Genomic DNA, 24,263 nt, shown 5'->3' on the forward strand with positions numbered 1-24,263 from the left:
GCGTAAATTGGTGTTTCGGTAATTATATTGTGGCCCAATATGCTGTTTTACCCCCTCAGCGCCCCACAATCAGTGCAGGACAATTTTGACTAATGTTGCACAGTAGATCTACTTCCCAAACATCAAACTATATTGTCCAATCATCACTTCAACACCACAAGACATTCTAACCATGGCAACACCCCCAGGGTAGATGTTCTCCTCCTCCTCCCCTAGACGCGGCACCACTACCAAGGCCACGATCATTGTTTTTGTGTCCGGTGTGCTTCCCATCACTTAGTATTGATATGGGGCTACCCATTACAGCAAAAACCAAGACAATCGAACCGCTATATCCCCAGTTCTGGCCTGCCCGCCCCCTTTCACGGCGATAGGGTAATATCTTGCTGACCGTTTATGCTATAACTTTGGGATGAATGGACCGATTCCTTCAAGATTCGATTTTAACCATCTTATGCATTTATCAGTCAGAACCCCCAAAATCGACCTCCTTCATGTTGCCGAAATCGGGCCACAATTCACGTTTTATACGTCAATTCCATCGAAATGACACCCGGCAATGCGATCCGTTTGTCCTAATTCACAAAACTCACTAAGTTACCGAAGTACCCCCAGATCACCCCGTTTTCCCTACCGATCTACCCCCAGGTACCCAGTACCCCCACCCTAGCATCCCTACTATTATTCTACCATTTTTCCGTATTTTTATTGGCCACCGTTCTATCCCTATTCACCCTACGATCATCCCTGTCTATTTTCCCCATTTTATCCATCCATAACCCAGCCCGTTCCACCATATACACCCTACCTACCCGCCCTACCCATTCCCTAGCACCCCTACCCCATCCCCTACCCCCTACCCTACCCCTAGGACCACCCCCATACGCCCTACCCCATCACCCTGGGCCACCCGGCCACCCAGAACCACCCCCCGGCCGCCCCAGTAGCCAGCCCAGTGCTGGCATTTATTATTATTTTCCTGAGGAACCATTGTAAAGGATCCTGTGCTTACTAGCAGGTACCTTTATAAAGGTCTTACATCTACGCCTGGTGCGTCGCCTAACTAGGAATGCGGTAAAGGAAAAGAAAAGGAAAAGATACACAAAGTAACAAAGAAGAAAAAGTGTCCATAACATTACCCCCCTTCTACGCATCAAGTTAGTCCCCGAACTTACCAGGGCCAAAGACTCTCGATCTCCCATTCCTTGCTCAATGTCTTCGCCTTCCACGCGTCTAACCTCGCCCACCACTTCTTGTTCGTCTTCTTCGCGAGTGTTGGGCACATCCTCTTGCCATGTCCGTGACGTTTGCAGTACCAGCATCGACAAAGGTCGGCTGATTCTCGTGCTCAACGGGGGACGGTGGCGTAGTAGGGTTTCTTGGTGGTCTTTCCAAAAAAAAGCCGGGGTGAGGAGTATGGTGTTGGCGTCAGTGACTAGGGCGTGCTCATAACGAAGGTAAAGACAGTGCTTGCAGATGGCCGAGCTGGGGTGGAAGCACGCATGGGTGCAGGGGTGGGGTGATCACGGGTGAATGGTCGTTGATTTGGTGAACGAGTCGGGGAGGACTCGGGCTCCGTTTCCTCTTGCACGTCCTCATCATCTCCTCCCTGTCCTCCTGTTCCTGCAGTATGTCCTGCGCCACCTCCATTAGTGTTTTCTTCATTGTCGTTGTCATCGTCGTTGTGTCGTCGTCTCCTCTTCCATTTCCTGTCTCATGGTCGGCTGCCTCTCTGTCACGATTGGCACGTGCTCAGGCGATGGCCTCCTCGGCTCCCATGTCCTGGAGGGCCAGGGCAATGGTGTCTCGCTCCTAATATCCGGCTCCGAGTCATCTTCTTGTCAGGGAGAGCTCCTGTTTTCGGGCCTCGATGGCGCTGGACTGGGCATCGATCTCGGCCTGAACACGGCGATAGGTAAGGGCTTGAGCCTGGACATCTCGGTTTGAGACATGGGCGAGGACGTCGATGAACTGGGTGTCGTTTCGGACTCGGGTGAGGTAGTTGTGAAAATAGAGGGGGAGACGAGGTAGAACAGAGGCGGGGTAATACAAAGAATCCGTTGTGGATGATGTGCCGGTCTGAGAGGAAGGCTGGGGTCTGGCGGGAGGGTTGTTGAGGATGTCAGAGTCCGAGTTGTTGTCAACGGGGAACCGAGCGGGTCGGACGGGAGAAGGTGGACGAAAGGGTCGAGTCGAGGCCTCGGGTTGAGGCTGGTGGTAAGGGGTTTGGGGGCGAGCTGGCATGAAGGGAGTAGGAGGATGTGGGATATAAGGGGGTGGCATCTGGCCTTGAGTGGGTTCTTCTGTTTTATGCATGATGCTAGCGCCATTAGGATTGAGAGGAATGTGAGCAAGATTTATATTATGGGGGGAACGGGGGTTAACAATGGCGCGGCTTATGCTTAGCTTCATGGTCGTGGCTATCTTGTAAAAGGGGTGACGGCCTTGTGCAGTGTTGTCGATGATGACATTGACGAGCTGATTGGCTCGTTTGAGGTCGACACGAAACTGGTCCCTGGCAATCAGGTTGGACCTGACTGGGGCTCGGAACTGAACCGTGTTTCCCCCGATTGGGAATAGGGCAGCCTGGGTGGCTGTGGGGACTTTGTTAAAGGATAGGGAAGGGACCATACGCCTTCCTTCGGCATTGACACGATACCCTTCTTCATTGATGTGAGTGGCTTGGTGGGGGATATTCTCCCTTTCCCGAGTAGGGTACACGTACACTTGCAGGCCCGACGTGGCGAGGTCTTGTGTGACGACGGCAACATTATAAAGAGGACGGATTGGAATATTGTGATCGTTGGGAAGGGTAAGTAGAATGTTGTAAGGGCGAGCATTGGGAGTTGGATTGGGCTGACTGGCATAAGGGTGAGCGTTGGAGGTTGGATTGGTCTGGCTGTTGGGAGCAGGGTTGGCCTGCGTGTTAGAGGCGGGGTTTGGCTGAGTGTTAGGAGCGGACATGGTGATTGATTTCAAACGATTTTGAGACTTGGTGGGTAGTCGGCGAGTAGACGTTGACTGGGGAGGAGTGAAACGATGGAATTTTACCCCCCTTCTTATAGTCAACGTTGCCGAGGCTGTGTACGTGTCATCTTGGCGGGTTTATGGGAATGAGAGGGGGCATCTGGATGTGCCAAGTAAAAGTCTAGTACCACTTGATCGTCGTCGTGGAATTCTGTGTGAGGTCTCCATTGGTTCTCGCTGTCGTCATAGCCTGCATAGTGTACTAAGAAGTGCAGGGCTTGAGAACGAGAACCTTCGAGTCTGCGCCATCCAGCGTCTTGGATCTTGTCAACTTCCCACTCTTCCTCTTCATTTATGACGTAAGGTGGGGGATTTATAGAATTTGGTCCATGTTCATTGGTCTCATGGTAGAGTGTGAGTAAGTTGGCGTGAAATACCGGGTGAATTGTCCATTGCGCAGGGAGTTTGAGTCGGTACGTGACCGGTCCTGAGACTTCCTCTATCGCAAATGGACCAAATCGCTTGGGCCGAAGTTTTGCCGATGGGTGCATAGTTGTAATGTTCTTGCCTTCAAGCCATACTCGTTGGCCCTTTTGAAGACTTGGCATATTTCCTTGGTCATGTCTTCGCATAAGTTCCGCAGCCATTGCGTGAGAGGCTTCGGCATCAGAGCGGGCTTTGTCCAATTCTTCCAAGCGTTGTTCGACTGCGGGGGCAGAGGATTCGTGTCCCAGCGATGGAAACCAGTGGGGATGATAACCCATGAGAAGATAGAATGGTGTCTGGCCTACGGAAGAGTGCTGTGCCGAGTTATGTGCAAATTCTGCAAATATAAGATATTTTGCCCAATTGTTTTGTCAAAAATTGCAGAAAGCTCGGAGGTATTGTTCGAGTTCTTGGTTTACTCGTTCAGTTTCTCCGTCGGTTTGTGGATGATAAGCTGTTGAGAACCGCTGTTTTATGCCTAATTTCTTGTACAATTCGCGTATGAAATTTGCATTAAACTAGGGTCCTCAATTGGATATATTGACCTGAGGTAGTCCAAAGCGCCAGAAAACACATTGGAGATATATATCGGTGGTTTGTTCAGCCGTTATAGTCTTGTGGCATGGGACCATTATTGCCGCCTTTGTCAAATTATGGTCGACAAACACCGCTATGGAGTCGTATCCGTCGGATTTTGATAGTTCGGTAATAAAGTCCATGGTGACTGCTTGAAAGGGTAGCGTGAATTCTACTACAATTGATTGAGTCGGGATTGGCAGTTTCCGTGGTTGGTTTTTGGTGGCTTGGCATACTATGCATCCCTTGACGTAGTTTCGTACAAAGGTGGTCATCCCGGGCCACCAAAACTCTCGTCCTACTGACAAAACTGTGGCAATTTGTCCTCGATGGCCCGTGGTGGCCATGTCATGATGGAGCTGGACGATTGTTTGTCGTAGGCTGAGGTCGTTTGGAACGTAGAGTCAGTTACAATAATAAATCAAGTCGTTTTGAACCCTCCAGTCCTTTAAATCTTGAGCAATCACGCGATTGTCTCCTTTTAAGGCTTCTAGGGTTTTGACGACTTGTTCGTCGTAGTTAGAGCTGTCACAAATTTGAAAGTGGATTGAATCCATGTCTAACAGAATTTGATCTTCATTGTCCTGGGATCCATCGTCGTGATCTTGTCTTCGAGATAACCCATCCGACCTTGTTTGTGTCTTTCTGGGTTTGTGGGTAATCTGAAAGTCGTAGTCTTGTAATTCTGCGCTCCATCGGGCTTGACGTCTGTTAAGCTTACAAGCGGTTCGGAAATACTGTAGATTACGGTGGTCTGACCATACGTCTATTTTGTGTGGACTTCCTGCAAGATAGTGCCTCCATGCTTCGAAGGTCTTCATGATTGCTAGAAGTTCATGGTCGTGTACATCGTAGTTCCGTTTGGGTTCGCTCATTGAGGCAGAGATGTAGGCGCATGGATGCCAGTGTCCTTCATGTTGCTAGGATAGTACTCCTCCTATCGCAAATCCGGATGCATCACATTCTACTCGGAATGGTTTCTCGGGGTCGGGTTGGATAATAACAGGCGCTGTCGTAAAGGCCTGTTTGAGGTTATCAAAGGACTTTTGTTCCATGTCTGTCCATCTCCACTTGACATCCTTCTTCGTTAAGTCATTGAGGGGTCGTGCTTTGTCCGAGAAGTTTTGAATAAATTGTCGATAGAAATTTCCGAATCCTAAAAATGACCTAACATCCATTAAATTTTTTGGAGTGGGCCACTCTAGTACTCCAGCAACTTTGATGGGGTTCATCGAGATTTTTCCATGCCCTAAAATCATTCTAAGGTATTCGACTTCTGAAGCTTCGAAGGTGCATTTTTTGGGTTTAAGAAACAGGTCGTTGTCTTGAAGTCGTTTTAGGACTTTATTGACAATAGTTCGGTGTTCCTCAAGTGTCTCGGTTCCGATGAGGATGTCGTCCATGTAAATTACCACTTTCCCAGTGGCAATTAAGTCTTGGAATATATTGTCTATCATCGTTTGGAAGGTTGCAGGGGAATTGGTGAGGCCGAAAAACATGACCATGGGTTCGTATTGACCTCAGTTGGTAAGGAAGGCTGCTTTTCACTGGTCCCCGTCGGCTATTAAAATATTGGTATAGCCGTATCAAACGTCCATTTTTGTGAAAATGAAGGCGGTAGCCATTCTGTCGAATAGTTCTGTGGTAAGGGGTAGTGGGTATCAATTTTTAATGGTCATTTTGTTGATTTTCCCATAATCCTGGACTGGTCGTAGTTCCCCATCCTTTTTCTTGACAAAGAAAAATGGTGATGCTAGTGGAGAGTTAGATTTACGGATTGTGCCTCTTTCAAATGTTCGTTTAGGAATTTATCGAGTGCTATTTGTTCAGCCGGGGTAAGAGGATAGACCTTGCATGTGTTTCGTGGTACGGCATCGGGTTTGAAATCTATGCAATGGTCCCAAGGCTTTGAAGTGGAGAATCGTTTTGATTCTTCGTCGCTGAAGACTTTTCGGAATTGTTGATATTGTTCTAGTACAATTTCCTTGTAGGTGCGGGCTTCCTTGGTTTTAGAAGCTTCTTCAGCAAGTTCTGTAGATTTCGACGCACGTCGCACAAACTCTTCTTCCTCGTCTTCTTCAAATCCTGGCGTCCACCACACTTCATCATCTTCTCCTAGTTTCATGGATTTTATAAAGGCCTGCCCGGCTTCCTTGATACATATCCTGTAGCGATGTTGATCCAATCGCTTCTGGACTCATTCAGAAAATGTAGTTTTCGCTACCGTTTCTCTGAATGTCGTCTTTACGCCTCCTATAATTCTGGAAGTGTGGTGTTCCTTAATTGCTTTAAGGATCTTCTTTTTCTTCTTCTGTTTCTTCTTTTTGCGCATTGTGAGTTCGCAGGAAAGAGAACAGTCTTAGAACAGCATATGCCCGTTTCTCCAGTTAAGGGCTGGATTACGTTTCCGTAGCCAAGGAAGTCCTAAGATTAAATTGTCTTCTCCTATGTCGGTGACAGAGAATTTGGCATGTTCTTTGTGATCACCGACTTTGAGAGTGGTTTTGATATAGTTCGTAATTTTTCCTAGGATGTTGGCAGAGTTGTCAATATTTCAAACGATTTTGGGTTTTGCATAGGCCTTGGTGGGGATTCAGTGTTTTCAGATAAAATTCCAATGGATGAATAGCCCGCTGGCTCCTGAGTCAATTAGAGCACGGGTATAGACGTCTTGATGATTCTCTCTGATGTAAACTGGAAAACGCATAGATTGTGGCATAGCTATTGTCCGTATGAGTACATCGCGAGGGAATCGTATCCGTGCCTGAAGTTGCGTCACGAGCTTCAGGCCTTTCAAAAATCCTGTCCATTGTTCGACTCCGTGTCTCTTCCTACTTCTTCCATCTCCCCAAACATCTCTAGGACCGTGTCCTGATCTTCATTCGTCATATTCTGGATCTTGCGAACGAGTTCTTGTATCACATTCTTCTCTTGGGGTAGAGCTTCATTCTGTGGCAGGTTTGAGGTCAATGTCAGTTGGTTATTGACTGTGGTCTGGCGAATCTGCTGACAGAAAGGATTGGTGTTTTTGCCTGGGGCGCCTTGGTTGTTCTTTGGGTGAAACTTGGGATCGGCGGCACGATGTCTGATCTGGTCACATCTAAAATACCTTCCTTCCTGTATGTACTTCTGGCGTTCCTGAAAACTGAGGTTGACCGCTCAAACTTGGGTTGTGTTGGAGCGGTTCTTCTCGTTAAAGGATCGGCCGCGATTGCCTGGGGTGGAGGCATTAGATGCTCTCCATTGCGCGTCCATGGCTGTTGCCCTTTCGTACCATTCCTCGAACAATACTGGCAGCGGGAATGTGCTGTAGATCTTGGTGCGAAGGGCATGGTTGAGGCCTTTCTGAAAAAATGTGACCTTCACATTATTTCCTTTGATTTTGCCTTTGGAAATAAGGATCTTGAACTTGGTGACGTAGTCGGTGGCGTTCATATTTCCCTGGCGGAAACTATCCAGGTCGAACCAGCTCTGTATTTCTTGAGCAGCGTGTTCGAACTCCCTTCGGATTTGTGCTTTGAAATCCTTCTAGGTTCCGTACTCCGGCTTCTTGGGCGTTATGGGAGATATGCCCAAGCCTTTCCCTTCCTCTCCCTCTTCGTCGTCACTATCCTCTTCAGGTCCATTGACCTTGTCCAAGAAGACTGTCTTTCATGCTCCTGCCGTATCCCCTTTCATATATGACAGAGCGAAGATAATCTTCTTTTCATCCTCCTTGTATTTTTCCGGGTTTGCAGCAAAATATAATTCGCAGCTGGTGATGAATTCCTGGACTTTAGAGGCTTTGCCTTTACAGCGCTAATCAGAAAGATGCGGAATCACATTTTTTGCGATTTCGCCTTTGGAGAGCACCGCAGGACCCCGGAACTAGTCGCGCGGGTGCCACCTCCGCCCAAGGTGTGGATTTGTGGGTACGAGCTCCTTCGCTCTCTCGATAATGCACTGCTGCCACGGGTGCCAGGTTGAAATACTTATGAGACAATACAAATGTATTTGAAGGTGTATAATTGTATCAGAGGGGTAGTACTAGATGAGGGTATACCGGTAAGGAAGATAGTAGTAGGGACTCTGTGTGAAAGTCGAGTGCTTGAAGTAAAAGAAGTGGCACAATATTGGAGAAGGATTATAATGGAGTAAAGACACTCAAAAGAGTCATGTATGGTAGCATAAAAGAACCCGAAAGATGTGATGGAAAAGAGTAGAGAGCTAGAATAAGACTAGAAAAACCTCGAGACTCAGAACCCGCCGGCACCAAAGAGATCGGAGCCATCATCATCTCCCACGCCCTCTTCAACGGGCACCCAACCATCCAGAACCCTCACCATCTGATCCATTGCTTCATTGAAGTACTGATAATAATGTTCAGTTGGCTTCGGAGCGTCACTGACCACCATCCGTGGGCCCCAGAACGTCCGTGCCCCAGAACTGTCCACTTCAACCTGCTCAAACCGAATCTTACGCTAATCCTCAGTCTTACGTGGGGCTGCCTTTTCGGTGTCAGGAGAGGATGAGCGAGAGCGCTTTACGGCGGGACTGTTGTACCATTTTGGGGCAGCACGCTTGAGACGAATGATGTCGCCCGGTGGAATTGCAAGCTTTCGGAGGTCAGCATTGTCCACTTCGTGCAAGATGTCGGGGCCATATCGTTCGAGCTCTAAGCGTCCCTGGTATAGCGTCGCATTTTCAATACCGACTTCTGCTTCTGCGTGCTCGAGAAAACGGCGAAGCTTAGTCGGTGTTGGGCGAGCAGGGGATCTAGCCGGCTCAGAAGTAGCGGTATTATGGTGGCGTCGAGTCGGAGTACTGGGCACAGGGGCAGCAGGCGCCACAGGATTAGGCTTTGAAACGTGCGTGGTCGAGGTGGGAGTCGATATGTCAGGGCGAAGTGCGGTGATAATCTGAGCAAGGGCCGTGATGTCACTGGTGGCCGGTGGAGCGTGTGCTGCAGCAACTGCCGCTTTGCGCTTGGGGTGGAGGATGACCTGGTGATTTTGGGGGTTGAAAGCATCACAATTGGGAGGGGTCTTCACCGTGGTTTGGTGCTTATACTGACAATGGCGATAAAATTGATCTGCATGAGCGAGTTATACCGAGAGACAAAACACTTGCTCACCAGTGCTCAACACCATTCTGAGATCATGGTCTTCGACATCACGAATGGCTCGCCCTGCAGGCCAACTTTCTCCGGCCTAAAGGTCTTTGCTCCGGTGGTCTTGTCGCTCCACTCCTTGAAAAGCATGCCGTGCGCATGGAGGAGTCCCCGGTTGCGTTCAGAATCTTGAGCAGGATCATGGGTCTGCCCGCACATCCAATGCACATCAGAACGGTCATGAGAAGTCGCTTGATGTGTGAAAGAACACACCATGTCATCTGCGGAATCTGAGTCAGAGTCACCGCTCGATTGGCCATTATTGGAGGCATCGCCTGCTTGCTGTATCTTGCATGCCTTTGCGACATCCTGAAGGTCAACAAAGATGGTGACCAACTCGATCTTCTTGTTCTTCTCAATACGTCGAACTAAATCATTGAAGTCAGATGTATCGTCGATTGTACGAGCATTTTTTTTGCTGTAGTGATGAAAAAACCAGCAGACCCTCGTTAGCTGTGATTTAGTATGTAATCAAACATATGAACGTACACTTTTTGAGGAGGGACAAGAGCTTGGATGCTAAAAGGCTTTCTCGCCGTGACACGGTATTTATTCTGTCCATGCCGTTCTAACAGGGCACGTAGGAGCCGTAAATAAGCATCCTGGCCTTCTTCAAACACAAAGTCCAACTCCTTTTTCTTCTCCGTCTTCGCTGGCCTCCCACTCTTCTTACCAGAACTGGCTGATGTTTTCGGATATTCTATGACGGCCAGCACAGTGATACTGCGAGCGTCTGCAGTCCCATCTAAAGAAGGATCCCAGTCTGGTGTGGGAGGCATGATTGAAAGGAGTGTGTAGCGGCAGAGATGAAAGTATAATTTTCTTGATAAGAAACGACGACACGATGAACGCCGAAAATGTCACAACACGTCACATACACACGTGTTTAAGTACCAGACCTTCTAGGTTGACAATATCATGCTGCAAGACATATATTCATAAAGAGAAGGAGCACACAATCTAACTACAGTATCCTAAAGACTTGAAGTACTCAAAGGCTTTCCATGGTCCTATAGCGTGGCATGCTTCATCGATAACACACAGGGAGGTGTCGTCCCAGTGCCGACGTAGGAATGCCTTGATCGATGAGAAAGCTTGTTCGATTGGATTGAAATCCGGGGAGTATGGGGGGAGGAATATAAGCTTGCACTCTGTTCCAAATAGTGAGCATCAGGTGCAAATAGACCACTAAAATGGGCCATACCAGCCTCATCCACAACTAACTGGTGAATCTTCTCTGCATGGTTGTCAAGGACAAGTACACTTCGTGGTCCAGGGTATGGATTTGTAAGTGGAATCTACAGTGATTATATTATGAGCCATCCAGAAAAGAGCAGGGATATGTAGAGACGAGGAATCTAAGTCAGCTGGAATGGAGAAAAACTCATCCAAGTAGTGTGCTTACCACATAGTCCTTGAGAAACTCATAAAACCTCTCTAAAGTCACAGAGCCTTCATAGATCTCATGGGCAATGATTCCATCAAGAGTGAGAGCAGGTAGGATCAAATAGCGCTTGCCCCGAACAAAGCACCGTCGCTGTACGCAACGAGTCCCCTTTAGCGACCACCCCTTATTCCTCCCCGCCGTCTTGTCATTCTTCGCCGCCTCATCCAGGAAGATTAGCATGTTCGGGTCGCTCACTAATTCTCCAATCTGAATCTCAAAGAGAGCGCGGAGCTTCTCGTTACGCTCAAGGGCCCTCTTAAAAACTGTCTTGTGTGTGTAGTGCAGATAGCGGAGAGTTCGGAGGATGGTTTTGAAGGAGACGTGGAGGTTTGGAAGGAGACGTGGACGCCACAGCGATCACGGATGATGTCTTGTAGCTCATCGACGTAGGTACAAGGATTCTCTTGGAGGAAGTGGTAGATGAAGTTGAGATGAATGTAGGACATCTTGCGATGTTGTCCAGGGCGTCGAGCGTGGATGTTCCAAGGAACGCCGAAACGACGGTGATACTTGAATGCATTGTATACACAGGTCTTCTTGACCCGGAGATACTCGCATATACGCCTAACCTTGAGCCGCTTTGTGTGATAAAGATGAGGGATCAAGGCTTTTCGGTCCTTAGAGACTGTCTGCGGGGCCATGGTAGTTGTGGAAGACAACGGACAATATGTGCCACATCACAACTCTGCCACAAGCGGTGTGTCACTACCTATGCCCCTAGCTATGTGTACAAAACCACCATAGAGTTACAATTTCTCATTTTTTTCCGTTTCAAATACATAGCTGCAATGTGCTTGCAATGTTTCAAAGAATGTACATAGACGCGACAAGCCACAGAAATAGATCTACGATATTCCACCCTGAGCTCGCACCTGGGCCACCGGCGCAACTGGTTCCGGGGCCGGCGGCGCTCTCCGGAGGCGAAATCGCAAAAAATGTGATTCCGCATCTTTCTGATTAGCGCTGTAAAGTTGTCAGGTGCGCTGATCTTGGTGTCTTTGGCCATATCGTCAGACTCGTCAGAGTCACTGTCTGTGTCTGAGTCTGTGTCTGCGCCTGATGAATTGCTTAGTGATGGTGGTGGCAGTGGTCCTTCCGGTGGTGCAGTATCCTTCTTGGTTTCCTTCTCTGGTTTCGCTCCTGAGCCTCCTGGTGGTGGTGGTGGTGGGGATGATTCTTCTTTAGAGTCGAAGTTAAGGTGCTCGTAGTCTGGATCTTTTGCTAGAACCCTGAATGGAACGTCTGTATGGTTTGCATACACCCAGTGGTTGTGTAAAACCTGGATGTTCTGTTCTTGTTGTTTAGTTTCAGTGCGTGTCCCATCTAGGAAGGTTCTGCACTTCCAACGTTCCCTGTCGTGGTATGAGTTGGCGGGTTTAGGAAGATGGTATGGGATAGTCCTTGTTCCTCCTTGACTGCTATATGTCGAAAATGGTACCTCTTTTTCATACCAATCCTTGTCTTCTTCGGTATATATCCAATGATCACCGCCTACCTTGCAGAAAAAGATAGAGTCTTGTTCTTTATAATGAAGGGGTAGTTCAGAGGTATAAAGTCTTCCAGAACCTTGGAGGACGTTTATATGGTCCGGGAGATATACTCCTCGGGGTACTTCGATTTGGGGTGCCGTGATGTCTATTTCCTGAGTCCCTCCACGGACTAATTGTTTAGGCTAGGAGAACCTGTTCAAATGTTACGACCGGGCTTAAGCTAGGCTTAAGGGCGGCGTCGGTTTTGTGAAGCAGGGAACGATCAAGTCGTTCGGCGCCGTCGGCTTGGGCGATCAGCGAGGGGCTTTGGAGGTTCTAGATCTGGGGTTTTGGCTCGGTTTGTCTAGACGCGGCGTCCGGTCTAGGATCGAGTTTGTTCAGATGAGGTGTCCTCTTCTGAGGCAGGTGTCCTGCTAGAGCTGATGTGTATTCAAGGTTCTGATAATAAAGTTCTTCAGTAGTTAAGATTCGAGGGGTATCGTCTTGAGGTCGCACAAGACGATATTGAGAATTCTGGTGAATTCAACTGAAACACTATAGGTACAATACAAGTGAACAGGTTAGCAAATCTCGACTACAAGGGTCCAATATTTATACTAGTACAAGTCCGTGAGAACTGTCACGTCATATAGGTCCGCCACATCAGCCTATGAGTCTGTCTGCTCTGCCGAGCCGGAGCCAAGCCACGCCGCGGTAGTCAATATTTGAATAAGATATCGTGTCCGTAGTTCTTCCCTACGTGTCCAGCCAATTATCGTACGTGTTCGAAGTATGTATATGTGTCCAATTTAAGTATACGTGTCCATCAGAGAAAGGGATATGTTTATAGAAGGGTTTAAAGGGATTTTAATGAAAAGGGGTTGAGCCGAAGTCCGGGAGTGTGTCGCCTAACTAGGAACGCGGTAAAGGAAAAGAAAATGAAAAGATAAACAAAGTAACAAAGAAGAAAAAGTGTCCATAACAGGGCATGGCTGATCCTTAGCTGCATGGATGAGGCTATCCCATAGAAGTACAAAAATCAATTGTGGCCACACTATACGTGGCACACTTGCTATGACTCTCCTTGCCTGAAATTGTAAGAACTCATCTTTATGTATATGAGCAACTGTACAGTCTATCATCAGAATCTGAACTTTAATATTACCTGTGGGTGGTCTGCAGGTGGCTTGTGTGGTACAAATAGACCAAGTCGACGCCGGCAGGAGGCTTTACTTTGTACTGTGGGTGCTTTGCATTGGTTGGCCATGACTCTTGCGTTCACAGTTGAGATCACTCGCTCACTGTCATGGCCGTCCTGACATGGCCTATTTATTTTTCTTCATTTTCCCCTATTTCCCTTCCTATATCGCTCGTGATCCGGTTCACTCTTCCCTTTCCTTTCGATTGACTCGCTTCCTACGAATATCCGGACTATATTTATAAACACTTACACGTACACCCCATGCCTCCCCGCTTCTCCGGTTTCCATGCTATTCTTATACTATTACTCATCATGCTTACCTTACACTGATGTGTCCTCTCCTTGGCTTACAAATCCTTGTTCCCACACTTACGCATCCCCTTTCCCATGCTTACATGTTCCCTTCCCCTTCTACGTATATATACTTTGAATACCTTCACCTTCACTTTCCCTTAACTTGATCCTTCCCTTTTAGTCACCTGGTACTTTTGGATATTTACCAGCCCACTGTTGCACTTGGTATGGTTACCAACAACAACTTTGACTACACATACTTGATCTATCTCCACGCCCACCAGGCCCTTTGAAATATACTCGTTATCTTGGTTCTCTCTCCATCGTTCAGCACGCCCCGTCAAACTCGAGTGCAGACTAGACTTTAGGTTGCCCACCTCTTGATCACGCCCCCAGCCGCAATCTTGAGCTATGAACCACCCTTCGGATACTATCAACATAGTCCGATCTCACGTAACCCAGCATCTAGGGTTCTTACATTCGGCCTTAGCCGCTCATCTGAGTGCTCAAGCTTAGAAGTCCGCAGTGGTCGTGACACTCACACCTCCAACTCCTCAAGGACCTTGTTCTAGTACTTCCTGAAGGTCTTCCCCTCAATGACTCTGTGGAAGCCTTTGCTCTAGATCCAAGCGATGTCAAAGATGAAGGCTCTACCTATGCCCTCAACCATTGCTTTGAAGTGAACTGGGACCACAGAAATGATGGTACCATAATCACGGAGCACAGAACGAAACTCATATGTACTCTTGTGATAATTGATGAGGTCATTCTGACAGCGACAAACATTGGCATTGTGATTCTTTGGATTGACGCGCTCATTCAGGCGGAAATCAATGCTGGCGCCATTTTATAAGCCTATTTTACCCTTCTCTGATGATATTTTATGTTCACAAACTCAAACTGATGTGTCTTCGTCATCAGGGCAACCACTTCCTTCTCCACTAGTACATCAGAGCAGGTGGCTCGGGCTCTGTCACCCTCTGTAGCTCAAACATCCTAAGCTAAACCTTCGAGTCTGTGAGTATTTGGCAGATTATACATTGCTTTAGTCATTGATTTTTGAATAGTGTCTCTTGTGCCTCCTCTACCACATCTAAAATTGAAGCATCAATCTCAAAGGTAGCTTCACACCTGAAGAAGTAAGTTTATAACTCATTTGTCCAAGTATCAGAGTCTTTGGTGCAGGCAGATGTTGCAGATTCGGAAATTAAGCAGGTAAATACCGATTTGACAGTCTCTGCAGCCAAAACTACTCACATACCTTCCAATTACTTCTTGTTTCATGTTACCACTACAACATTGTGTTCTATTTCGAGCCTGCCTGATGCGGCATCGATCTCACGAACTTCTCCAAATGGAGCCACAGATGTTTTGCGCCCCATTTCAAACATCGCAACACCGGCCACTCCTCCTGTCGTTCCCATGACTGTTGTTGCCCCAATTCAAGACCTGGTTCCCGCTCCTAATCCTTCCATCATCACAATGTCGACCATCCTCTTGACCAAAGACACTTACCTTCTCAATGTCGCTGTTCAAGATAGCTCTACAAATCTGGCCGCGCTGCACACTGATGCAGAATTACGGGTTACAAACCCACGAGGTCGCAAAAAACCCACTCGCACAGGACCTGTGGACTCCAATTTCTTGACTGGTCACGGGAACGTGAAGAAACGTGGCAGTGGCGGAGGTAAGAAGAGGAAGGAGATATCGGAGAATGACTCTATAGCTACTGGGGGTGGCTCTTCGAAGCAAAAGAAAATGCAGGCGCTTCTAGCGACCGGCTCTGATTCTAGTACTCAAGGAGAGGCAGGATCGACAGTGTCGTCCTCTTGAGGGTTGATGATTCGGATCTCAGCTCGGCTCCATGTCTGATTTTTCTCACACATATTCAATACTCACACTTCCTGATGTTTTTATGACCCTTTACGATGTTCGTAAGATTAGACACGCTGTACTAATGAGATCAATGTCTTTGTTTGCAACCATAAATTGAATATAATATTCTAGGCAACAATCAGGCAGGGACATGAGGACAAACTACCAAAGAGGCAACGGCGACGGCCCGGCAGGGATAAGGGACGTCACCTGACTTCCGAGAGGTATAGCAGTACGGCGATCACATTGTATGATAATTTTGTTTTCACCGCTATATGTCGATTATATATATATATATATAATCTGTGATTGCTGTATCCTCTGGTTCGGAGTCCGGACTGACTGGGCTGTTCTCAGCAGCCTTTGTATCTAGTTCAAGTTTAAGGTGACAGGCTTGCAGTACTAAAGGGTTGGATGTCGGGCAGGCCTCTTTTTAAAGCCTTACAACAGTAAGCTAGATATTTGCTACAACCTGTGAGATCCCCAACTAACTTGAAATCTACTCCTTCATACTATCACAACCTCAAAATTCATTCTCATTCTCATCGTCCTTGATCATGTTCAGTTGGCACGTCCTGGTAGTGTGAATACAAAGTCAATGCCTATGAGGATGGCTAATACAATTCACAAATACATACCTGTGTACTCATTTCACCACTCCACTCTAGCCTCACATTCTCGACGGACTTGGTTCATTGTGTGACCATGTGAAGTCTTTTCAGGGTATCTTCTCATGGACTCCATCAGAGCCTATAGTGAGAAGCTCTGCATGTGCATTCCCAGAAGACCTGGGAGGCTGAGGGTTTGGTGATGATCGATTGCCGAGATGTGTGATTGGATGCTGCACTATGGTACCCTGTGCACGTCTGTGATCGCAGAATGAATGGCGGGGCATCTCTGTACAATGTTCATCCTCGCTGCGGAACATCCTGAAAGGTTGTCAGATCTAATTTCCACAAGAGACATGTAATAAGACTTTGTACCAAGCAGTATTAAGTTGAGTGTGAAGAAGAATACCCCACCGTATGTAGCAGAAATTGAACTCATCAGGAAGACAGTTCTGTCTCTGCAGCTGACAGCGCAGACTGTGACGCAAGGCATCTCGATCAGCATAGATGAGAGATATGTAATTAGTGCAATAGTAAAGGTTCATCCCGGTGGACCCAAGCTGATTCAATCCACCCTCCTTTGTTAGGTGGTCCATGACATATATTTGCTTTAAGATGAATGGTTTCAAAGATTCCTTCAGGATCTCTGCATCCTACACCATGTTATGATATAAGCCAATTCAGTCAACAACAAGTCATGCAATATTCAAGTTCAGACAATGGTGAACTTACCTCTGCATGCTCGAACAGGATATTGATGTTTTTTGAGGTGACGCTCGGTGACATGTATGAGTAAGTTGTGTACGAATCCACTGGTCATCCTCCAGGCGCAGCTCGTAAGCTCACAGGTATCATGATTCCATATGTACAAGATTCAAAGGATTTGCCTCGCTTGACACCCTTATAACCTTTCAATCATGTGTCCTAAATGCTCCTCTATGAAGGCTTTGAAGTGAACGGCACTGACCTGAAGTGAAAACTAATATGGATCAATATTAAATGAAATAATCAGAGGCAGTATAAGGACAGATTATACTATAATGCTGCTTGTCACTAATTTTCTGCTCCTATGTTGGTGTAAAATCTTCGATTCCTAGATCCTTAAACCACTGTTCATCGGTCTTCTTCTCATATTCTGCAGGTGCATTGAGGAGAGTAATGTCTCGTCCACACCGTGCATATACATCAGGTCTAGCTTGCACATTGATCCATTTGAATGTGTTGGCATGGAGGATATGATCAGTCAACCCATCATTGAGATCCTACAGACATGGTGCATTCAAATAATCAAAAATGTCAAACTTGGAGTATACCGAAATTAGAATATTTGACCTTGGGGTGAAGAATGTTATCGTTCTCTGCAGGACTCAGATCATATCCATGATATTCTCCAATATTCTCTATCAATATATTGTCCACATGTCGGACACATTTCTGTTCCGCCGATTGGTCTTTACAGGTTTGGCATACTCCTGCCCCACATTGAGCTAAGTCTCGTCTCATAACAATATTGATGTGTTTATCATAATAGTGGACTTACCTTTCTCTTTTTCCCCATCTTTAAGACTTTCCTTCTCATATTTTGCACGAGGTTGTTGTGATGTTCTTCCTGTTGTGTCGGCCTGTGGACAGTGCGGTCGGAATGCATGTTTGTGAGCCGTCTTTCTGACATCGAAGAAACAATACGTGTTCACAAACTCAGCGCTCGTTCACGTTTGGGATGTATTCGGCAATGGCTGCATAGGGTGCAAAACAGTATTTTCTGAGGTTTCGGATGGTATGGCGCTTGGTGCGAGCATCGATAGTGCGAGGTCGACCAGGATGAGGGAGATCCTGGTGTGTATGGAACTTCCTGTCTCGTTCGAGGGTGTACTTGACTGTAGAGTGGTGGCAGTCAAATTTTTGGCTAATAGCCCGATAAGACCAGTCAAGATCGACAAGCTGGAGGATTCTCCTGCATTTAGAGGATGTAAGTGGTCCATTTGAACGTGCGGGAATAGTCGTAGCAATGAAGACATGTCGTGTAACGACGTGCGGAACTCGAACACTGACCTCACGTGACCGTGGCTAAAGACTTTCCGTGGCCACGAGTACCACCTTTATAAATGTACCTGGTAGTCAGAAGGGGCTCTTTACAAAGGTTCCTCTGGCCCAAGATTTATAAATGTCAGTACTGGGCTGGCTATTGGGGCGGCCAGGGATGGTTCTGGATGGCCGGGTGGCCCAGGATGATAGGGTAGGGCGTATAGAGGTGGTCCTGAGGGTAGGGTAGGGCGTATAGGGGTGGTCCTGGGGGTAGGGGATGGGGTAGGGGTGCTGGAGAATGGGTAGGGCGGGTAGGTAGGACGTATATGGTGAAACGGGCTGGGTTATATATGGATAAAATGGGGAATATGAGCAGGGATGATCGTAGGGTGAATAGGGATAGAATGGTGGCCGATAGAAATACGGAAAAATGATAGAATAATAATAAGGATGCTAGGGTGGAGGTACTGGATACCTGCAGCATCCACTCGCTCAAGTGGCTCAAATTCAAACAAAGAAGATAAAACAAAAAGAATAAAAGAAATTTTATCTTCTCCTGGCCTTTGGCTCGACTTTCATCATCCCGTCCCTAATCTGTGATTCCCTTCTCGTCACCATGGCCGCTCCACACACCTGTGCTGATACAAAGACAAACGGACAGCCATGCCCATGTCAACGATTCAAAAAGCCGTTAACTCCACTAGACTCTGAGCCCGAACTATGTCTCGACTGTCTCCATATTGAGAGTGCTCATCCTCTAGAAAACGAGTTAACTTCTAGCGATAACTAGTTGACCTAGAGAATTCTCAAAAATGTGCACTCTGCTGTGAATGTATTACACCTTGAGGATGTGGTGTCCCCGGAGGACGCAAAGGCAAAAGCGCTCTTGAGGTTTCGCCCTACAAAAGGAAGTGACAATGCTGCCACTTCAGGCTCTTCGAGTAAGGCATCAGGGTCAGGGAAGCGTACATCCGAGGGAAAGTAAAAGGGAAAGGTGACTGATTGTCTTACGGAAGAGTCTGCATGGTGATACTGATTTTTGAGCCACCGCCACCTGATCCTCCTACAGCAAAATAAGTCGAGTGGCGATGAACCTTGGATCAAGATTGGGACTGTAATTTTTATTGGACTCGTGGTTCCACTACGGCTCTGCAGCACAGCCCGTAGCACTGTGCTCGGACTCTATCTACTTACCGTAAATACTGGGCGACGTGTCGAATGCTATTCCCACAACTTTGATCCCCCCTTCTCGAGTGATCTCCCACCTAAGAATATCTTTCAACAGTTATATTTCCTAATAGCTTAGAAGAGGTGAGCATTGCTTTCTGGATATCAAGCTTACCGAGATTTAAGCTGAAGACTTCTCATTTCTCTAGCGTGTCGAGGGTGACAATGACGAAGCATACAAATGCAAATATTTGTCTCCCAATGCATGTCTATCCCTTCGGAAGGCAGGGTTGCTGCAAGATCTCAACAATACCAAAGCAAAGACACTTCGCTTCAAATTCTCTCAACACCAACTTCATGAGGCGGTTGTTTCCAAATGTGTTTGGGTTCATTGAGAAGGAGATGAGTGATGCTGTTGAGAGTAGTGACATATTGCGGGCATTTATGGTGAGAAATGAGGGCTCACGAGAGAAGGTTATGGTCTTGAAGAAGGAATTGGTGACCGGACAGGACCTGAGGATGGCGAATACACCAGATGGATGGGGTTGAAAAGATCAGACGCTCTACTTCGGTAATTTCTACTTTTCTTGACTGTCGTGCCACAGGTTCCATATCGTTAACACAATCACTCTCAGTCCTACGCAAAACAATCCCTGATCATATCTGGTGGAGCATCACAGATGATGACTCCTGGGACTTAAAGACCCTCAAAGTGTACGATCGTGTTACAGGCCTCTTCGAGAAGAAAACAGCGACGTCCTTGAAAAGGGTAGCTGGCGGATTGGGAGGTGCGAAGAGCTTGAGGAAGCGGAAGGGGAAGGAGAAGACAAATGCTAAGGCAAGGGCAAAGGCACAGAAGGATGTTAAGGGCAAGGGGAAAGCAAAGGGGAAAGCAAGAGTCGTGGATTCGGAGTCAGAGGACACCAGCAGTAGCGAGATGGGAGGTGAGACAGGGGATGAATTGCCATCAGAGTCGACAAAGGTCTCTTCACGTGGTACGTCTTTATGCTTTTTAGAAAACAACCTTGCGATGCTGAAGAGGCTACAATTTGCAGGAAACCGATACCAAAGAAGAGTTCCCATTGAACTTCACAGGCAATTGAGCTGTTGTCGGTATGTTTTCAGCCTGCTAATACCTTTCCTTCCTGTCAGCTGAAGCATGTCTTTTGACAAAGGATAACAAGATTGACAATGACGATGTAGAGATTCTTGAGGCCGATCCTTCCACCACGCCACCCGACCTGCCCACCACATCCATTCCCTCCACATTCCCTGCGCCTGCTGCCACTGCGTCCTCGTCGGCCTCGGTCTTGATGTCTCATTTAACAGGGCCCTCGTTGGATGTTCCTACTTCGCTTCATGTAAACCCATCGTCTATGCCCATCACCGTCAGCCAACAACCTGTGTCATCCCTCATGTTCCACACTGGTATCTCATCGTTATTGTCATCAAGCTCAGCTGCAGCTGTCGTCAGTAATCTATCATCTTTGCCCGTCACCGCCAACCAACAACTCGCCTCATCCTCCATACTCCCCACTGGTGTCCCGTCGTCATTGTCATCGAGCTCGGCTGCCACCAGTACACCTATGCCATCACCAAATGGTCTATATCTTCCTGGTGGTTTAATGACCCAAGCCTCACACCACTACTCTCCGAGGCAGCAGCTGTGTGACTCACCGTGGTTCTGCCGTAATACGGGCCCATCGTATGGGACAGTCATATCTGGCTCACCTCTAGTATCTACCCCTTCGACCTTAAGTAGCCGTCCCACCAGTTCATGTCCGGGAGATAAGAAGAAACCCAGGTTTGGTTTTCATGATCCCAGAAAACCGAACAACAACCCTTGGAAAAAGGAGAACTAGAGTTGTTGATGTTCACGCCAACGTCTCCCCTCTTTGCAAGTAGATAGACAACCAAAAATGAAGGCTTCATCTTCATACTTCTCTTCTTTTCTCAATGCTACACAGGGAATAAAACGAGTACAGTACCTGTACTCTTGACCACGAGTATGGATGTCTGCAAGTACGGATAGAGGAGAGTACAGGTACTTGTGACTAAGGAGGTATCTGCAAATACTTCCATAGCAGATATAGTTTTTTTTTGATTTATTGACATAGCATAGGTGTAACACCCTTTTTGTTGGGGTGTAGTGTTTTAATTTAAGTTTTGTAGTCTTCAGTTAGGGTGGGTCATCTTATCTTATCATTCCAGTATTTGCGGGGATTTTCTGCATGTATTTACTTGCTCAGCCACTTTGGCTAGTAATCATTGTCATACTATCATCTGGTTTATCTCCATTTCCCTTTTTGTTTTTCTTGTTGACATGAACATCTCAGTCAGGCATTATGTAGACCATGGATGGCCTTGCCATAGTATCAGAGGATTGGCAGGACACTATGTATCCCTTCAACCGTGCTAGCCTGAGTGTATGTACCTCCATCATGGTGCCAGCATGCAAGCATAGTCCCCGATGAACTGTGAGGGGCTCCCTTCCTTACTCTTCTCATATTTCTCACTGAGAGGAGCCCTTGAGTGTGAAGGTCTTTTCTAATATCTCTTCATGTCCCACTACACCCAACACAAACAATTTGGACCTTTGTAAGGTGTGCGGCCCAAAGTGCATCACAGTAGGCCAGGTCAGGCTAGGTTATGTTCTTCATCGGCGAGCAGGCAGTCACCAGCGTCGAGCATACTGTACCCTAGGCTAGGCTGGGCTAGGTCATGATCTTTATTAGTGAGCAGACTGCCATCAACATTGAATATCCCCTGCTCTAGCTTAAACTACTAGGTTAGGTTATGTTCTCTATTAGCACACATCAAGGTGCCCTACCTGATATGCAGAAAATCACATGACTTCTAACTTTATTTTTCAAACTGATATATTGATGCATTAATGACCTACTCTAATCAAGTCATGTTAAATTCAAAATAATTATGATAATTGTCTGATAAATGCACAAGTATGTCACAAGTACCTGTGGTCACAAGTACGAGTACCTCTACTCTTGCCTCCCTTGCATCCTTGTCTCTGTACCTCATCTCTGTGTCTGTGTCTGTGTGTCCTGGGCCATTAGCCCCTCCCTGAGCTTCTATTCCTGACACCTTGAAAAGTAGGTACTACTGTGTTTATGTACTTGCACTCATCTGATGTGTTGTAGGACTCCTGTTCGGGGCACGGTCCCCAACCTGACCAACTCTGAGAGCGAAAGCGAAGAGTGGCGGATCCCGAGGCGCGGAATCCGGCCCTCTGCGGCCCGCTTGGTGGCGAAATAACTAAAGTCATAACTCTGCAGTAAGTGGTCCTATCAGCCCCGGAAAAATAGCTAAAATATCAGAGAAATCCGCTCTGTCTCGTCGTTATACTCTGGACAAGTCGGCGATCCGATTACACGACCTCAGTACCAACAGCATGCCAGTACACCTTTCTTCTTCTTGTTTTTGTCTACTTGACGACTGACAGTTAATCCTCACAGTCCATGGAGGTTGTGACTGATCTCGAAGACAACGATGAGCCCCTTGTCGCCTCTGCGGCTCCACCCCTGCCTCTACCTCCCCAACCTCCTTTGTCAATCTCAATTGGTTCCATCAAGTTCCCACCATGCAACATTGAGCTTGTCCTCCCGGCACCTGGTCGCCGCTTCCTATCCCTTAGAGCCCAACCGCAGCCCATGCAAGATGTATTCGAGCCGGCCCTTGACAACCGGGCATGCGACATACGGTGTTGACGCATTCCCTGATCGTCATACAAGGGCTGATATGAAGGTTAGAGCCCTTCTTGCTGCCCTTCAAGGTATGAGTCATCACGACGTTGAGACTCGTATCTGGAACAATCCTGTTTATACGTGGTTGTTTGGATCTTTAGTGTGTCCCTTTGCATCTGTATTGGCCAGACAGTGTCGTGCTGGACGAGTTCGACTTGCCAAAAAAGGCTACAGAACGTGTGCATGAGGTTTTCTGCCTGACTGCCGTGTGCACTCATCTGTACCCCCTCAGCTCCAATGGTGTACGTTTTCCATTCTAACATGTCTTCTAACTTCTAACACCCACCATTGGTAGAAACTCGATCAAACCCGATCCTTCTACCACCAATCCATTCTTTCAACATTTCATAAGAAGTTTCTATCCCGTTCTCTGAACTTCCTTGAGATACATTCTTGCGAGCTCAGAATCGCTCGTTCCGAGGATGACGCTACACCGGTGCATGTCCCTGGCCCTATGATTGTATTTGTTGCCATTGCGGTAAGTCTTCACTTGTTCATGTTCATGTTCTGTTCTGGGGCCTTATTCATGTTTTAGGTTTATGCTTCCCTGATCGAGTGGAGGAATGGTCATCACGCCGCGATTGAGTTCTCCCGTGACAATTTCAACCACACCTACATGCAGTATTGCAAGCGGTTTGAAGATCTTCGTGAGAGGTTTGGCGTTGATGTCTATTGCCAGTACCTGTTCCTTTTCATGTTGCACGTATTAATCATGTACCGTTACCAGGGCTTTTGACTCCGATGACGACATCTCTATCGATGCTGATGATGATTGGCTTTGATTACTTCGCGATTTGCGGCTCATGTGTCCGGAGTATTACGACGAGACAGAGGGAATTTTCCTGATATTTTAGCAATTTTTCCGGGACTGATAGGACCACTTACTGCAGAGTTATGACTTTAGTTATATCGCCAGCCAGCGGGCCGCAGAGGGCCGGATTCCGCGCCTCGGTTCCGCGCCTCTGCGTCCCGTTTAGGCAGGTAGTTTTCCAACTGTATAGTAGACCGGTAAGCGCCGGAGCGCGTCCTTTTAACTTGTGGGAAGCGTCCTTGTCTCTTTATCATTGACAGTGACGCTTCTCACAGGTGAGTCTTACTATAGATTTCGTCTCTTTCTTTTTCTATTACTTTGTGAGGGCAATATCATTGACAGTGACGCTTCTCACAGTCGTTCTTCGAGTGCTCGATTATCTGCGCCTCACAGGTTATGGGCCCTGCGCTTTAAATCGCCTCAGAAC

General features: G+C 47.3%; 6 protein-coding genes across 6 annotated transcripts; 2 read left to right on the forward strand and 4 right to left on the reverse strand.

Moving 5' to 3' along the window:
- Nucleotides 1–1,830: 1,830 nt before the first annotated feature.
- STEHIDRAFT_157374 (uncharacterized protein) lies at nt 1,831–2,964 on the reverse strand (the record flags this gene model as incomplete). The annotated part of the gene is made up of 1 exon (XM_007304717.1): nt 1,831–2,964. One exon carries the CDS (start codon nt 2,962–2,964, stop codon nt 1,831–1,833), a length of 1,134 nt encoding a protein of 377 aa, XP_007304779.1.
- A 3,433-nt stretch (nt 2,965–6,397) lies between these two features.
- STEHIDRAFT_36003 (uncharacterized protein) lies at nt 6,398–6,583 on the reverse strand (the record flags this gene model as incomplete). The annotated part of the gene is made up of 1 exon (XM_007304517.1): nt 6,398–6,583. A coding segment is annotated over one exon (186 nt), but the record flags the coding sequence as incomplete, so codon positions are not given.
- Nucleotides 6,584–8,489: 1,906 nt separating this feature from the next.
- Nucleotides 8,490–9,957, reverse strand: STEHIDRAFT_157375 (uncharacterized protein; the record flags this gene model as incomplete). Its single annotated transcript, XM_007304718.1, has 4 exons — nt 8,490–9,077; nt 9,185–9,325; nt 9,392–9,596; nt 9,668–9,957. 4 exons carry the CDS (start codon nt 9,955–9,957, stop codon nt 8,490–8,492), a joined length of 1,224 nt encoding a protein of 407 aa, XP_007304780.1.
- A 5,054-nt stretch (nt 9,958–15,011) lies between these two features.
- STEHIDRAFT_111452 (uncharacterized protein) lies at nt 15,012–15,422 on the forward strand (the record flags this gene model as incomplete). Its single annotated transcript, XM_007304719.1, has 1 exon — nt 15,012–15,422. One exon carries the CDS (start codon nt 15,012–15,014, stop codon nt 15,420–15,422), a length of 411 nt encoding a protein of 136 aa, XP_007304781.1.
- Nucleotides 15,423–17,139: 1,717 nt separating this feature from the next.
- STEHIDRAFT_111453 (uncharacterized protein) lies at nt 17,140–17,720 on the reverse strand (the record flags this gene model as incomplete). The annotated part of the gene is made up of 2 exons (XM_007304720.1): nt 17,140–17,334; nt 17,613–17,720. 2 exons carry the CDS (start codon nt 17,718–17,720, stop codon nt 17,140–17,142), a joined length of 303 nt encoding a protein of 100 aa, XP_007304782.1.
- A 1,769-nt stretch (nt 17,721–19,489) lies between these two features.
- Nucleotides 19,490–21,126, forward strand: STEHIDRAFT_111454 (uncharacterized protein; the record flags this gene model as incomplete). The annotated part of the gene is made up of 3 exons (XM_007304721.1): nt 19,490–19,808; nt 19,870–20,259; nt 20,417–21,126. 3 exons carry the CDS (start codon nt 19,490–19,492, stop codon nt 21,124–21,126), a joined length of 1,419 nt encoding a protein of 472 aa, XP_007304783.1.
- Between the last annotated feature and the right edge of the window lie 3,137 nt (nt 21,127–24,263).

This window comes from Stereum hirsutum (assembly GCF_000264905.1).
Source record: "Stereum hirsutum FP-91666 SS1 unplaced genomic scaffold STEHIscaffold_8, whole genome shotgun sequence".
In the NCBI taxonomy this organism is placed as follows: domain Eukaryota; kingdom Fungi; phylum Basidiomycota; class Agaricomycetes; order Russulales; family Stereaceae; genus Stereum; species Stereum hirsutum.